General features: G+C 44.7%; 2 protein-coding genes across 4 annotated transcripts in view; one reads left to right on the top strand and one right to left on the bottom strand.

Moving 5' to 3' along the window:
* Positions 1–3,189: 3,189 nt before the first annotated feature.
* Positions 3,190–3,771, bottom strand: LOC138646068 (octapeptide-repeat protein T2-like). Its single transcript, XM_069735537.1, has one exon. The coding sequence runs from the start codon at positions 3,769–3,771 to the stop codon at positions 3,190–3,192; it is 582 nt and encodes a 193-aa protein (XP_069591638.1).
* Positions 3,772–5,496: 1,725 nt separating this feature from the next.
* The window catches only part of TTLL4 (tubulin tyrosine ligase like 4), a 35,131-nt gene continuing 25,613 nt past the window's right edge, over positions 5,497–15,014 (top strand). For 2 of the 3 annotated variants that reach the window (XM_069732759.1, XM_069732757.1), the window contains exons 1-2: positions 5,497–5,640; positions 12,446–13,749. In XM_069732759.1, the coding sequence (XP_069588860.1) occupies positions 12,518–13,749 (1,232 nt within the window). In that variant the 5' untranslated portion in view covers positions 5,497–5,640; positions 12,446–12,517. Of the gene's footprint in view, positions 5,641–9,722; positions 9,787–12,445; positions 13,750–15,014 lie in introns of those variants that run through there. The other variant, XM_069732758.1, reaches the window with a different exon arrangement.

Below are 15,014 nucleotides of genomic sequence, written 5' to 3'. Positions count from 1 at the left end.
TTGCAAACATGATCGTCTCCCTCCTTGTCAAGCCAGGTTCCATATGCAAATAGTCTGCAGGATTAAAAATGGTTGACAAGGTGGGAGCCGATTATGTTATACGTCAAAACTATGGAACACACGGCTGAAATATTTTTTTGTTTTGTCACAGTCCATTTGGGTACTGGTGCTCACATAAATTTTGTGGGACACACATTACTTTACATAACATTGGATTTTACAATTTGATTTCTATGTAAAAACGTATGGGAGATTTTTTTTGTGAAAACGGAAAGGCACAAGAACTTTATTTACAAACACAACGCATTAGACAATCAGGGGACATTATAACAATAACCTTACATAGGATGGTAAAATGACATGGACTCCACAGTGTTTACATGACATCATAATACCAAGATGAATTAAACCATTTGATCTTGCCATGAAACACGGCCAACATCTGAAACAAAGTATGCAGCAAATTGGTCCCTCATATGAGCAATCTCCACAGTTGTCCGCAGAGGATGATCTTGATAATCAGGCAATGGATTTGGTATGGGTTCATCGAGTTCCACGTTGACTCTCTCTTTATCAATAATAAAATTGTGGAGAACCACACACGCCTTCACCACCTCATCCACTGTCTCAATTTTCAAATTTATAGCGGATGCTAAGATACGCCATTTGGAGACCAGGATGCCAAAGGCGCACTCCACAGTTCTTCTGGCCCTGGACAGTCTATAATTAAAAATAGTTTTGGTGCGGTCCAACCCCCGACTGGAGTACGGTTTAAGTAGGTTGCCACTCATTTGAAAAGCCTCATCCCCAACCACAACAAATGGCAGGGCCGGGCCTTCGGTGTTGGGAAGAGGTTGTGGCTGGGGGAAATTAAAATTGTTATTGTACAATCTTCGGCCCATATCAGACTCCTTAAATGTCCGTGAATCATTTGCACGGCCAAACGCTCCAATGTCCACAGCGAGAAACCTGCAGTCCGCACCTGCAATTGCCATGAGCACGGTGGAAAAGTATTTTTTATAATTAAAAAACAGAGATCCACTTCTGGAAGGCTTGGTAATCCTAATGTGCTTCCCATCCACGGCTCCAATACAGTTAGGGAAAGAACACACTTGTTCGAATTTTTGGGCGTTGGCCTGCCATATTTCAGTTGTAGGGATGGGTAAAAATTCCTCCCGGAGGTTGTCCCACAATGCGCGGCATGTGTCGGCAATAATACCAGACAGTGTGGAGACTCCAATCCGAAACTGGAAATGCAGTGATCTCAAGGTCTCTCCGGTAGCAAGGAAACTGACAAGAAGAAAAAAAAATAAATGTAATTAATTAAATTGTTATGAAAGAATTTTTCATTCTTAATTACAATCCCCCACCCCACAAAACCAAAACACGTTACTTTAAAAAATGGCAAGAACATATAAATCCTTCACATTGCATTACGTACCGTAGAGTCACCAGCAGACGTTCCTCGGGGGAAATCGATTTATGGAGCTGCGTGTCCTGCCTGGAAATGGTTCCTTCCACCAGACGCAGCAGATATCGGAAGCTGTTTTGTGACATCCTGGTGTATTCAAAGTATTTCTCCTGGTTCTCATTTAATTCGCCAAACAGACAATGGTAGGCTCCACGACTCTCTCGGACTTCCACTATAGGGTGTAGCCAAAAACGCCGACGACTCCTTCTCCGTAGTTTGTCTCTTTTCCTCTGTTCATGACAGGCAATAGCATAAGCAATAGCAAGTGCTAATTTCAGCTCAATATTGAGGTAGATACTCTCCATGGGACGCTCCATCTTGATGCTGTATGGTTGGAAATAATCTATGCCGGGGTATATATACCACTATTACATTAATACCCACCCTCATCTACCCATTGGTGGCATTATCTAGTGTCTAGACACTAGACCCACCCTCTTCTATTCATTGGTGGTGTTATCTAGTGTCTAGACACTAAATTGTGTGGAAAGATAACATCATTGTTTGACAACGCATGCGTCGTAAAACGCTGCGTTTTTTGGGAAAACGCAACAAAAACGCACAAAAAACGCTGCATTTTACGACGCATCCGTTCGACGCATGCGTCAAAAATGGTGCGTTTTTGCGTGCGTTTCCGATCCGTCGTGCGTTGCGTCAGCGACGCTGCGTCGCATGACGCTAATGTGAACGTAGCCTTAGCTCCACATTTTACAAATCCTTTATATTTTAACCAGCTTTGACTTTTTGTTTTTGATGAAAAATAACTTGGTGACAATACATTTCCTATAGTTGGCGCACGTCTGGATATTACATTAATTCCAAAATCCAATATTTTAGCCAAACTATTATCCTCATACAAGATTGGTAAACATTTATATATGATCTTTTTTATTTCATTAAATTGTGGACTGTATCTCAAACACACATACGGTTTTTCATTTCTGTTCACATTACTACGTTTCTTTTGCGGTTTTATTAATGTTTCTCTATCCTTCAATAGTGCCATATTTTTTGCTCTTTCTATTGTCCATATTGGATATTTCCTTCTGGTCATTTTTCTCTGCAAGTCATTGAATTCAGTATGCATATCTTCCAAGTTGGAGCAATTTCTCTTTAATCTTATATGCTCACATACGAGAATTGATCTAATTGTATGCTTCGGGTGACTACTTTTTGCATGCAAAATTGTGTTTCCCTTGAGTGGTTTCTGATCTAATTTCTTGATTATTATTACCCTGAAGTTCTAAATCCAAAAATGCTATACTATGTTTATCTTGTTTGTATGTAAATTTTATGTTATAATTATTATTATTGATATAATCTATGAATTTTGGTATGACAGATACATCCCCCTCCCAAAGTATGAGGGTGTCGTCTATGTATCTGCCATACCAGATCATGTGTTGCAAATATGGATTATCACGTGAAAATATGAATTCATGCTCCCAAAATGCCATTGCAATATTTGCAAGAGAAGGTGAATATTTCGCTCCCATAGGGACGCCTTTCTTTTGCAGATATATTGTTTCATCAAACAGAAATATATTGTTTTAATAAATAAAAAATTACCTGTAACAGAAAATTAATTAAGTCATCTGAATATTGACTAAACGCCTTCAGAAAATATTCTAGTGCTTTCATAGCTATCTCATGCGGAATACTAGCCATGAATAGTCATCCCTCCAACTATAGGGAATGTATTGTCACCAAGTTATTTTTCATCCTGTCTCTCCCTTTCTCTCCTCTGTCTCCCCCTCTGTCTCTTCTTTCTCCCCCTTTGCCTCTTCTCCTGTCTCCCCCTCTGTCTCTTCCTGTCTCTTCTCCTCTGTCTCCCCCTTTTGTCTCTTCCTGTTTCCCCGTCTCTCCTCCTCTGTCTCTTCTCCTGTCTCCCCATCTGTCTCTTCTCCTGTCTCCCCATCTGTCTCTTCTCCTCCGTCTCCCCCTGTCTCTTCTCCTCTGTCTCCCCCTCTGTCTCTTCTCCTCCATCTCCCCGTCTCTTCTCCTCTGTCTCTCCTCCTCTGTCTCTTCTCCTCTGTCTCCCCTTGTCTCTTCTCCTCTGTCTCCCCGTCTCTTTTCCTCTGTCTCCCCCTGTCTCCCCGTCTCTTCTCCTGTCTCCCCGTCTCTTCTCCTCTGTCTCTTCTCCTCCATCTCCCCCTGTCTCTTCTCCTCTGTCTCTTCTCCTCTGTCTCCCCTTGTCTCTTCTCCTCTGTCTCCCCGTCTCTTTTCCTCTGTCTCCCCCTGTCTCCCCGTCTCTTCTCCTCTGTCTCCCCGTCTCTTCTCCTCTGTCTCTTCTCCTCCATCTCCCCCTGTCTCTTCTCCTCCGTCTCCCCCTGTTTCTTCTCCTCTGTCTATTCTCCGTCTCCCCTCTGTCTCTTCTCCTCTGTCTCCCCCTGTCTCTTCTCCTCTGTCTCCCCCTGTTTTCCTGTCTCCCCCTTTCTCTTCTCCTCTGTCTCTTCTCCGGTCTCCCCCTTTCTCTTCTCCTCTCTTTCCCCCTTTGTCTCTTCTCCTCTGTCTACCGCTCTTCCTGTCTCCCCCTTTCTCTTCTCCTGTCTCCCAGTTTCTCTTCTCCTCTGTCTCCCCCTCTGTTTCTTCCTGTCTCCCCCTTTGCCTCTTCTTCTGTCTCCCCCTCTGTCTCTCCTACACGAGGCTGAAGTTGGTTTCTTATTCGTCAGTTTCTTATTCGGCAATTTTTTCTTTTCTGTTTTTTGCATGTTTAACAACTAAAAATAATCATCACAATAATAACATACAATGCAGCGAGGAGCCATGATGTGAATACACTTAAAAACGGCTACAAAAATAATAAAACTGGCACAAAAATGGGCATCAAAGTGGGCACCAAAGAGCACTGAAGAAAGGGTTAAATGCCTTTGGGCCACTGATCTAACACTGCAGACATATAGAACAGGGCGCCCCGCATCCAAACCAGTTATCTCCAGCCTGGCCCAAATGGGTTCTGGGCACCAGAACTGGCATCAAAGTGGGCAGTCAATTCTTGCCATTTTAATAAGTAACTGATGTTTTTAAGGGGTTAAATGCCTATGGGCCACTGATCTGACACATGAAATACACAGACAGTGATGCCCTGCATCAAACCCAGGTCCCTCCAGCCTGGCCCAAATGGGTTCTGGGCACCAGAACTGGCATCAAAGTGGGCAAACAGCACATTTTCACAGATTTGAATAAGTGATGTTTTTAAGGGGTTAAATGCCTTTAGTCAACTGATACGACACTTAAAATTCACAGACAGTGATGCCCTGCATCAAACCCAAGTCCCTCCAGCCTGGCATCACTGTCTGTGAATTTTAAGTGTCGTATCAGTGGCCCAAAGGCATTTAACCCCTTAAAAACATGTTACTTATTCAAATCTGTGAAAATGTGCTGTTTGCCCACTTTGATGCCAGTTCTGGTGCCCAGAACCCATTTGGGCCAGGCTGGAGATAACTGGTTTGGATGCGGGGCGCCCTGTTCTATATGTCTGCAGTGTTAGATCAGTGGCCCAAAGGCATTTAACCCTTTCTTCAGTGCTCTTTGGTGCCCACTTTGATGCCCATTTTTGTGCCAGTTTTATTATTTTTGTAGCCGTTTTTAAGCGTATTCACATTAGGGCTCCTCACTGCATTGTATGTTATTATTGTGATGATTATTTTTAGTTGTTAAACATGCAAAAAACAGAATAGAAATAATTACGGAATAAGAAACTGACGAATAAGGGTATGTGTCCACGTTCAGGATTGCATCAGTATTTGGTCAGTATTTTACATCAGTATTTGTAGCCAAAACCAGGAGTGGGTGATAAATGCAGAAGTGGTGCAGATGTTTCTATTATACTTTTCCGCTAATTGTTCCACTCCTGGTTTTGGCTACAAATACTGATGTAAAATACTGACCAAATACTGATGCAATCCTGACCGTGGACACATACCCTCAGAGACCAACTTCAGCCTCGTGTCTCCTACTGCAGCAGTAACGTCTCCTTTTTCCCGCGCTGCTCTCTCGGCTCCGCCCCGTCTGGTGGTAGCCCCGCCTCTTCCTGTGACGTCATGTGCTGGCGGCGGCTCCTCTCTCTCTCAGCAGCAGTCAGTGTCGCGGTTGCTAGGAGAGCGGAGGCCGCTGAGCCGGGAGCGGAGCGGACATTGTGCTCCGGTGCCCGCTGTGCTGTGGAGCGGGTGAGTGTCGTCCGGCGGGGGACGCTGTGATAATGGCGGGTCCTCCCTGTGATAATGGCGGGACATTCTCGGTGATAATGGCGGGTCCTCAGCCTGTTACCTTGTGCTCCGGTCTTGGCCACGTGTGACTGACGTCTCCTTCCTGCCTGCCACAGTCTGGGCGCGCTGAGTCTTGTAGTACCACAGCCGGTGCTATTCTGCAGGCTGTTCTGTGGTGTATTGCCCCTCTTTGGTCAGTGTGGGAATGCTGGGAGTTCTAGTTCTACCTGTGTGATAACTGATCCTGGCAAGCGAATGGCCAGAGAACTACAACACCCAGCATGTCGTCGGTCAGATGCGCCCATTCTGCTGCAATATTGGGGTGAACCTAGAAGCAGCGGGACTGGGCCTCTATTATCTTCCCTGGGTCCTACATGGGCGGTGATCGGGGGCCTCGTCCCTCACAGATGACGTCATCAGTGCGACCGTCGCAGGGGTCCGTCACTGTCCGGTCCTCGTCCCCACCAGTCCTGTATGTGCGCAGTTCACACCGGACCCCAGTCCTTGGTGTTATTGGGGGGTGCAGGACTCGTGCAGTTACTTGTGCATTTGTGGAGAAACCCCCTTAGGCTACGTTCACACTAGCGTTGTGCGCTGCTGCGTCGGCAACGCACCGAAAAACGCGTGCAAACGCACACAAACGCTGCGTTTTTCAACGCGTGCGTCGTTTTTTGACGAAAATCGGACGCAAGAAAAATGCAACTTGTTGCGTTTTCTTGGTCCGACGCTAGCGTCAAAAAAGACGCACGTGTCGGAAAACGCAACAAGCAAAAACGCATGCGTCCCCCATGTTAAACATAGGGGCGCATGACGCGTGCGTCGCCGCTGCGTCGCCCGACGCTAGCGCGACGCACACTAGCCGAACGCTAGTGTGAACGTAGCCTTAAATATTCTGCCTGAGTGTTCCCGGATTTGTCACAGAACTACTACTCCCAGCATGCAGGAAGTGGTGGTTTTATATTAGCGGGGAACGCTGTGCCTGGACAGGTGTGAAGTTTGTGGCTGGGGGTCCGGATGCTGAGCCCCTCACAGTAGACGGGCACAGTTGGGCGCCGCTCTCGGCTGAAGGTCTCCGGACCCCACTGAGCCGACGTTTCCAACATGCAGAAAGCTTTCGGTTCTTTTCCATTTACCTTTTACGTCTGCACTGAAGCCGCCCGGACCCTCGTTATAGGAGCGGCTCACTCTAATAAAGGAGCGTTTGTTCGCGATCGCCGCCCAGTGCTTGACCAGCGGACGCTCTTCAGCCGCCTGATCGCATCTTTTGTCGACCCCCCCTCCCCCCCCCCTGCAGACAGACAATGATCCGCGGTGGAACAGTACAAGTTCCCCCTCTTGATCCTTACCAGATCAGAATGGTTCTTAAAGGGATTGTCCATGCCTTCCATTTACCAATATTGGCCGTTGTTGGTCTGAAAAACATATAAACCTAATGCACGCTTGCCGAACTGCCTGCTAATCTCGCTGTTGTATTTGAAGGTGGATAGCCCATAACCACGGCAGACAATCGGCAGTCACTGATCGGCTGCAGCGGTCATGTGCCATCTGACACAGAAGAGTGAGGAAGGAGATTGTCCGATAGACGTCTCTCCCGAGCATCGGTCGTCCAGCGCCCTGTACACATTAGACCGCCGGCCGATCCCATCTAATGTATTTGGAGGCCTTTATTCTACTCTTATAATTTGAAAATACATGCGTGTCCTGCTGAGCCCCTCGTACCGGAATATGGGGGGTCCAGAGGGAAGGCTGTTGGCTGATTATACAGTGTGTGGCTGAACTCCCCTCCTGCCTCATATGATAGGCCGCCATCACTAGGGCCATGCTGTCCCCCCTTTGTATATGCCAATGTTACCCATAGGCTAGGCATCTGTGCCCGTACATGGGGCACGCTTTTTGGCTGGCAGTCTTTACTTTGAAGCACTTATGGGTGTAAATCTGGAACATGAACTAAGGTCTGAACAGTGTAATGTTTTCTGCCACACTTTTTTTTTTTTCTCTGGAAGGCTGGGCCTCTGAGTAAATAAGCGCTATGCAGCAGGACGTAGCCTGATGAGTGACGTCCTGTGCACCGTACACAGCTGCTCTTCTGTTCCCCGGTGTGTTCCTCTGCGCTGGGTGTTGTGAATTTTAGGGTGGTAACTGGAGACCCTGTAAATAGACCTTTGTGGTGACAGAACTGTGTCGCCTTATTCAGGTCTGATGTGTTTGGCCGGGTCACGTTACAGAGTGGCACATGTCTGAGCTTGTTCTGCCCACCTGATACCGGTGCAAGTACAGAAGCCAAGCCGGTTATCAGATCGTAGTCAGGAACACAAGAGGCGACTGTCCCGGTGTCCAAAGCCCGAGAAACCAGATTGTCACCAGGGCGGCCTGGAGACCGCGGGGAGGAATTAATGGCCTACTGCAACCAGTCAGCAACGCTCCTTCACTCGTAAATGAGTTATGAATGGAACTGAAAAATGTTTCCTAGGGGGTGATGTAACTTGTGATCTAGATCTTGTCGGTTTCTAGTTCAAACCAGCAGAATAGTGAGCGCAGCTCTTGGGTATAATACTGGATGTAACTCAGGATCAGTAATGTAATGTATGTACACAGTGACTGCACCAGCAGAATAGTGAGTGCAGCTCTGGGGTATAATACAGGATGTAACTCAGGATCAGTAATGTATGTACACAGTGACTGCACCAGCAAAATAGTGAGTGCAGCTCTGGGGTATAATACAGGATGTAACTCAGGATCAGTAATGTATGTACACAGTGACTGCACCAGCAGAATAGTGAGTGCAGCTCTGGGGTATAATACAGGATGTAACTCAGGATCAGTAATGTATGTACACAGTGACTGCACCAGCAGAATAGTGAGTGCAGCTCTGGGGTATAATACAGGATGTAACTTGTGATCTAGATCTTGTCTGTTTCTAGTTCAAACCAGCAGAACAGTGAGCGCAGCTCTGGAGTATAATACAGGAGGTAACTCAGGATTAGTAATGTATGTACACAGTGACTGCACCAGCAGAATAGTGAGTGCAGCTCTGGAGTATAATACAGCATGTAACTCGGGATCAGTACCGGATATGTAATGGGTTTTCCCCACTCTATCCCCTGCCAGGCTGCATTGTTGCTCAGCTGTTTGGCGGCAGGACCATGTGACTGATGAACTGGTCTTCCATAGATATGGATAGAAAACTAACCAAAAAAAAGTTAGGGTCTCTCCGAAATTACCTAGTTTTGCTCCTTTTCTGATTGGTGTTTTGTGTGCCGCCCCTTTAATGACTGTACTATATTTGGCTCTCTTCATTCACTTTTTCGTTTTGCTGGTGACACATCAGATTCCTGCGCACATATCTCATCTGCCGGATGTGTACGAGGACAGGGAGGGCCCTCATATAATACTGATTTGTTCACCAGAGGAACCGAAGACTTCTAAGCTCACAGAGAAATTGTTTACTTATAACCTTGAGTTCTGCGTGTGGGCGATCTGGTGCTGGGAGAATAGCCCCTGAGTTCTGCAAGTGGGCAATCCTGTGTTGTGGGGGGGGAGTAGCCAGGAGTCCTGTGGGTGGGCAACACTGTGCTGTGGGGGGAATAGCCAGGAGTTCTGCGGGTGGGCGATCCGATGCTGGGGGGAAAATCTCCGAGTTCTGCAGGTGGGCAATCCTGTGTTGGGGGGGGGGGGGGGGGGGGGCGGAATAGCCAGGAGTTCTGCGGGTGGGCGACACTGTGCTGGGGGTAATAGCCAGGAGTTCTGCAGGTGGGCGATACAGTGCTGGGGAAAAGGTGCTGGCATTGCCGTGTGGTCACGTCATGAGAATTGCAGCTATGTAATCTGCTGAGTCAGAGGGCTGAGCAGCATTTAGTGCTGCGTCTGCTGATTCATTTGTTCCCTTCACCTCCCATTTATTTTCTTAAAAAGTGGTGTTAGGAGAAGCATATTTAAGGGGTTGTGCAGGTGAAAAAAAGCAATAGTTTTTAATGTGGGAGAAATAGGACAGAACTTGTTACATTATTTAAATTAAAGGGGTTGTCCCGTTTTCTTCTATCACCTAGACACCAGATAAATGTATGATCGCTGGGACAGCCAATCGTTCATGAGAACAGGGGTCTTAAGGTAAGCATGTGCTCTGTTCACACAGCAACTTTCTATGTAAGTTGGGGTCCATCCAGCAGCTGGACCCCCAGCAATCATACATTTATCATCTCTTGTGGATAGGCAATGGTTCTGTCCCTTCAAGAAATGTTCCCCCAATGACCAGATGTACTGATGTCAGATGGCAAATGACTGCTGCAGCCGATCTGTGACTGCTGATAGTACTGTTTCTTCCCCACAGCTCTTTTGAAGTCTTTGGTTTGACTCGGGTAGCCAGGAGGACTCGGCTGATGGCTCATTTCAACATGAGCCAGCCCCCTTCTTTTGTAACTATTGATGCATAGACATAGCGGGGGTCTGGCTTAGCTATTGAATGGATTTCCAAAATCAATCTTATATTTTTCCTAGTCATTGTGACTAGACATTTACGGAAACACTTTTTACATATTAATATTTTCTACTTGCAATGTCTTATCGTGCCCGATCTGAGCACAATCATAGCTACTGTTTTCACGTTCTCACGGTGTGCAATCGGACATACAGCCTAAAGTGTCTGTCTTATAAAATAAGCAGACCGTTCTCAGTTTGTTTGGTCAACAGATGTATGTGGTGAAACTACAAGAATACAAATAACAGGTATAAGGATTGAGTTTGGAATATCCTATAACATGACATTTACAATTAACAGTGAAGGCACACAGCAAGGTGGATCTTGTACATGTGAACACGACCTAATAACAATTGCCGTCTGATTTAACAGTTCTGAATACACAATACCACAGAACAGAGTTCCCTTATCAGATTTAATAAAGGATGATGGAGTTCTAGGTATAACATACGGTAATGCAGGAGACCGTTTTGTACAACTGTTCTGATAGACTGCTTCTTACAAAATGGCTGCTTCAGCAGGACCTTCTTACCCAAAATGCATTAGTTTCTCCCACAATGCAGTTGACAGCTTTACAGAAAAACGTCATACAATTAAACGTCACCAGATAATGCAATTACCATATTAGATGTCACCAACAAAGGATTGCAGCTTATTAAAGTGACAACAGTAAAATTTAACCTCATGTTTTGCCATAATGTGCAGAACAGCTATTAATGATGTTCCTGAGCATGGTGAACCCCCTGCCATCTACTAACCCACAGAAGACCCATATTGATTGTGTTATATGCATACTTTGCAGTGATATATAGCAGCAAACTGCAGCGTTTTTTGCAGCCTCTTCTGAGCTGACACCCTGGGGATCTTTTTATTAATACCAATGTAAAGCTTGCACTTTATATAATTGCACACAAATATTTTTTTTTTTAAAGTGTCTTTTTATCCCACTATGTTCAGATAGAGGGTGATTGTGTGCCAGGTTATCCGCTGCCTGGAAATTGACCCTCATTAATATGTCAGGAGCGGAGTAGAGAATTAATTAGGGTTATGCCGAGCTCGGCTTTGTGTAAGTCTCACCAATTGTTACACTAATTGTCCTCCACTCCGGTTTCCTTGTGACTTGGCTACATGTCGGATGCTTTGTAATGACTGATCCTCATAGATTACTGATCCTCATAGGTTGGCGGCAGGTGGACATTTGTGTGCATGCATCTACGGTGCGTCTATAGAAAGGTCTTGCACCTATAGGGAGTCGCCGAAAATGAAAACGTAACCTAGAAATGTAATGGGACTGGTATTTTCTGGGAACACCACAACATTATTTTGGCGTATATATGGCTTCTCTTGTCCCAGACAAATAATAATTTTGCTGCTCCAATGTTTCGTCTTTTAGGCAAACATCACCCACTTTATTAACCGTTTCTGAAAGCGCCGAGAGAAGGGGGAAAAAAGCTGCCAATTTTAGTGCAAAATTGAAACAAGCCAGTTAGCAAATGCCCCCGTCTGCTTCGTATTAATGTAGTGACACCATTACGTAGCTGCAAAGACTAAGACCAGGACTTTGCATTATACATTGTTGACCACCAAAGTTGGGATCAGGCTTTTTTTTTTTTATATATATATAATTTTTTTTACTCTGGTCAAGTGGTGGATCATGAGGATTTTACTCAGCAAAGCCCTTATCTGTTTTCAATCCTTCGATATCTATTATACTGTGATGTATTGTCAAATTTCAAAGCCCATCCACAACCTGTGAAGGTGTACCTGTCGTTTCAGTTGACTATTAAGAATAAGGTGTCCCGAGTTCCTGATGAGTAACCTTTTCTTTAGCCATTGTATGACATGTATGCTGCGTTTTTCACAATTTTTCCCGCTATGTAGACTCTGTCTTTAACTTTCATTTGTCTCTGAGCTAGTGTATATAAACCAGCTGCTATGAAATCTCCCATACACAGCAGACTGTGACATAGGAGACTGTTCAGAAGCAGCAGCAGAATGGAGGGCATTATACAGCAGTACTGAGCTGTGTATGTCTGCATCCAGCTCTGGGGTGATAAACACTTACTATAAAGCAGCATGGAGGATATTTGTACAGCAGTGTAGCTGTGAATCCAGCACTGGTACAAGCGAAAACAAGGCAAACCAGCAGGGCAGGTGTAAACTTGGATTGGGCTGTAGCATTAAACCATATCCCAGTACTATGGTACTATTTTAAGATAGTAATACCCCTTTAAATACATGGTAAGCATGCAGTGTGGTAGCATTACCCTTCTTTCTTTTTGATCTTTGCAGATGAAACCATAGAACAATGAATCCGTAAGAAACTTCGATCACACTGGAGTGATTCCTGGGAGATGGCCATTCATGGCCTCAGTCAAGACACTGGTGTATATTGCTGAGCCTAAGAAGCCGACTACTTCTCATCCAGACAGATGTAGAGACCCAAAAATTGTCCCTGACTCAAAGCTGTCACTTCTCTGGAAGCAAGAGAGGGAACATGCCCATTTGGCTCATGATAGCCAATCTGCTCACTCCATGTTTCCTCGATCTTGCTGTTTGTCTGAGCCCCGCAGGACAACTCCACCTTTAGCACCGTCTCCTCCCTCGTCTGGACCCCGTTCATTACATGACAGCCTTGAAAGAACGTTGGTTTTCCGTAGAACTTCAGAAAGTCAGAGAAATATCTCCACCCACTACAGGTATCCACCAATCAGGCCTTTCCCTAAATCTGCCAAAACTGAAAGTGCCATGACGTCTTTAATGGTAGATCAGTTTTTCTTGCCGAGTGCAGCTGGTGAGCTCCCTGAAGTTGGCATTCGAAGACCTTCCAGTGTGGCCTCCAAGCCGACCTTGGATCCATCCCGGCCAGCATTGGTTACCAACGCCTTCCTACGACCAAACAGTGCTAAAGTGCCTTTACATCCACATGTGGACAAGAAGGTGCCAAGCCCCACTCAAGTTGGAGCCAAGTCTGCTTCATGGCTCTCCTGTGAAAAATCAGACTTCGGCCAACTTAATGGGGCGACTCCTTCACTGAATCACACTGGCATTCGCTCACGGACTGCGGTCGACAAAGCAACTTCTTCATCCACCATCATGGAGGGTTTGACCAAAGTTGAGGAGACGACCTGGCATATACTTGAAAAAAACAAAGTTGGTTGCTCTCCCCATAGAGGAGTCCAACTTACAGAGGCTGTGAGGCGCTTGACAGGAGGTCTTTTGTCCTCTGGCTGTGAAGCACAACTTGAAGTTGCTACCAAAGCTGTCTGCCAAAATAGTGAGATGTGTGCCCTCGGTGCAACAGCACAATCCTCCTCCTCCCTGGCGGCAGAGGGTCCATGCCTTAATGGTGACTTAAGTATTTCCAGGAGATACCATGCCAACATCTGCACCCAGCATAACAGTGCCAGTCTTGATGCCATGGGGGGTGACTTGTGCCGCTTTGATACCTCTGCTTATCTTCCAACCTTGAAATGTGAACCATCTTCCCCAGCGACCAGCGAGCCGTCTCATCGAGGAAACATTACTGTGATGGCCTCTCAGATCTCAACCATGCATCTTAATAAACCTGGCAAAGCTTCAGAAAGTAACTTAGAGTAAGTAGTTTTCCTTCAAGGGCTCTACGGTCAAGAGCATAGTGTATCTGATTGTCACAGAGATGGATGCCATGCAAGAATATTTAGTTTAATGGGTGCAGCCGGGGTTCTCTGAGCTGGACCCAAACAGTAAAGATGTGATTATACAAACTCTGTAGAGCAGATCGCATCAAGAGTTACTTGTTAGGAAGACCAGACCTCTAAATCCATTCGGTCTCAAAGATCATTAAAATAAAAAAAAATAAAGTATGTATGTATGTATGCACATATGTATGCACATATGTATGTATGTATGCACATATGTATGTATGTATGCACATATGTATGCACGTATGTATGTATGCACGTATGTATGTATGCACATATATATGTATGTATGTATGCACATATATATGTATGTATGTATGCACATATATATGTATGTATGTATGCACATATATATGTATGTATGTATGCACATATATATGTATGTATGCACATATGTATGTATGTATGCACGTATGTATGTATGCACGTATGTATGTATGTATGTATGCACGTATGTATGTATGCACGTATGTATGTATGCATGTATGTATGCATGCACATATGTATGTATGTATGCACATATGTATGTATGTATGCACGTATGTATGTATGCATGTATGTATGCACATATGTATGTATGCATGTATGTATGCATGTATGTATGTATGCATGTATGTATGTATGCACATATGTATGTATGTATGCACATATGTATGTATGTATGCACATATGTATGTATGTATGCACATATGTATGTATGTATGCACGTATGTATGTATGTATGTATGCACATATGTATGTATGTATGCACATATGTATGTATGTATGTATGCACATATGTATGTATGTATGTATGTATGCACATATGTATGTATGCACATATGTATGTATGTATGTATGCACATATGTATGTATGTATGCACATATGTATGTATGTATGTATGCACGTATGTATGTATGTATGTATGCACGTATGTATGTATGTATGCACGTATGTATGTATGTATGTATGCACATATGTATGTATGTATGTATGCACATATGTATGTATGTATGTATGCACATATGTATGTATGTATGTATGTATGCACATATGTATGTATGTATGTATGTATGCACATATGTATGCACGTATGTATGTATGCACATATGTATGTATGTATGCACATATGTATGTATGTATGCACATATGTATGTATGTATGCACATATGTATGTATGTATGCACGTATGTATGTA

Source organism: Ranitomeya imitator, chromosome 7, assembly GCF_032444005.1.
Source record: "Ranitomeya imitator isolate aRanImi1 chromosome 7, aRanImi1.pri, whole genome shotgun sequence".
Taxonomy (NCBI): Eukaryota; Metazoa; Chordata; class Amphibia; order Anura; family Dendrobatidae; genus Ranitomeya; species Ranitomeya imitator.
Note: the sequence above shows the minus strand (reverse complement) of the source record. Positions and strands in the feature narration are given on the sequence as shown.